The sequence below is a fragment of the Tarenaya hassleriana genome, unplaced genomic scaffold (genome assembly GCF_000463585.1).
Source record: "Tarenaya hassleriana unplaced genomic scaffold, ASM46358v1 Cleome73, whole genome shotgun sequence".
Classification (NCBI taxonomy): domain Eukaryota; kingdom Viridiplantae; phylum Streptophyta; class Magnoliopsida; order Brassicales; family Cleomaceae; genus Tarenaya; species Tarenaya hassleriana.
The window spans coordinates 496,625-498,734 of NW_010969839.1; the positions used below are offsets into that span (position 1 = coordinate 496,625).

Consider the following 2,110-nt stretch of genomic DNA (forward strand, 5'->3'; position numbering starts at 1 on the left):
GCTTGTTAAACCGAACGACATGACGAGAAATTCGTAATGGCCGTCATGTGTGCAGAAGGCAGTCTTGTGGATGTCCTCTGGCCTCATTCGAATTTGGTGATAACCCGAACGCAGGTCCAGCTTTGAGAAAACGGCCGCCCCATGGAGTTCATCTAGCAATTGATCAATCATCGGAATTGGGAATTTGTTTGGCACTGTCACCTTGTTCAAAGCTCGGTAATCCACGCAAAATCTCCAGCTCCCATGTTTTTTCTTGACGAGCAAAACGGGGCTTGAGAACGGACTATTACTCGGCTGAATTATCCCGGCCTGTAGCATCTCTCGAACCAGTTTCTCGATTTCCTCCTTGTGAGCGTGAGGGTAACGATATGGCCTCACACTTACTGGTCCGGCATCCTGTCGCAGAGTAATGTCGTGTTCCTTGCCCCGAGATGGCGGAAGACCGACTGGTTCCTCAAAAACCTTGGCAAATTCCGACAAGATACCCTAGTGTTGTTGGTGACTGAGAATTCGGCGGTTCGTCGGCATAGATAGAACAGAAATCCACCATATACCTTCTTCCCCATCTCGCAGAGACTTCAAGAGAGTTTTGAAGGAGACCGCCGAAGAATGGAGAGTAGGGTCCCTTGCAGCGTCACTGATGTTTGTCCCATGTTGAATCGCATCTCCAATTTCTGGAAATCCAATTGGAAACGTCCCAAAGTTCTCAGCCACTGGACTCCGAGAATAACATCCGCACTTCCGAGCTCTAATGGTAGGAAATCGGTCAGAATTTCCAAATGAAGCAACCGAAGCACCACTCCGCGACAAATACCCATCGACCTGACTGTAGTTCCTGTTCCCAGCGAAACACCATAGCTTGAAGTTGTCGAAGGATGGAGACCCACATTGTCGAGGATGGCAACAGAGATGAAATTATGGGTCGCTCCCGTGTCGACAAGAACTACGACTGGGTGTCCTCTGATGAATCCGTGTAGCTTCAGTGTGGATGGAGAGTTGAGACCCACCGCTGAGTTGAGACACAACATCGCCATTTCTGAGTTGGCGGTGGCTGGGTCTTGCTCGGTTTCAGAATCATCCTCAATCGGCAACACATATTCACCGTCTTCCTTGACCACTATCACTTGCAGCTCTTGGTTCTTGCAACGATGGCCGAAAAAATACTTTTCGTCGCATCGAAAACAAACTCCTCTGCGTCTTTTGTCATCAAGCTCCGCATCCGTGTATTTCCGAAAAGGAGATAAAGGGTTTCTGCGTGTGTTGACAGCTGTAGGCATATTGGGCCCAGAAGATTGAGGCCCATGAGCAGGAATAATGGCCTGTTCCTTCAGATTTGATGGTCTGAATGCTGGGCCCCACTATTACTTGAAGCAGGCAATGACATCGTACGAAAAGGGTTGGTGGCCTGCGTCATCGCCGACCTCCATTGCCGTTGCTCTCCAAGTTTGGTTGCCACCTCACACAGAGGGTTGGAGTCCAGCCGTGGCGCCGTTTTAATCGTGTGCTGCAGTCCTTGTGGCCCCAAGGCCTCTAGCATATTCCGAACGTCCGGCCGTAAACCATTGATAAAAGCCCTTCCAAGTATCGACTCCGGCGTTTTCGGAAGCTGAGGTAGCAGCTCTTCAAACTCCCGAAGATAGTCCACCACAGAACCCGACTACGTAAGGCTTAACAACCGAGCACTAACCTTGCCAGCCAATTGGTCGGCGAACCTCTCGAGCAACTGTGATTTGAAATCTTTCCAGTCCACAAAAGGGTCCTCATCATTTTGCCAATCGTACCAGTTCAAAGCTTCGCCGTCGATGCTCAACGTTGCAATGGGTAGCTTATCCTGATCTCGAATGGCCCCATACTTAAAGTAACGCTCAGCTCGAACCACCCATCCTGCCACGTTTGTCCCTTCGAATATAGGCATTTCAAGCTTCTTTAAGGTAAGTTCGTTACCGGTGATGATCGAAGCATGTTGTGGGTCATCGACGATGGTCTCGTGCCGTTCGTCGATTGGAATCACCGGAGGTTCCGGCGACGAGGAATCAGGAATGACTCGTGGAGCCTTGCCCGTGTCTCTTGGTAACAACTGACTACTGGAGGAGTGTTCTCCAGAACCCAG

At 50.1% G+C, this 2,110-nt stretch overlaps 1 protein-coding gene across 1 annotated transcript in view; it reads right to left on the minus strand.

Moving 5' to 3' along the window:
• Positions 1 to 1,635: 1,635 nt before the first annotated feature.
• Positions 1,636 to 2,110, minus strand: part of LOC104801707 — a 1,375-nt gene continuing 900 nt past the window's right edge. Inside the window, exon 2 of the mRNA XM_010525040.2 lies at positions 1,636 to 2,110. Coding sequence (XP_010523342.1) covers positions 1,658 to 2,110 — 453 coding nt within the window. The 3' untranslated portion in view covers positions 1,636 to 1,657.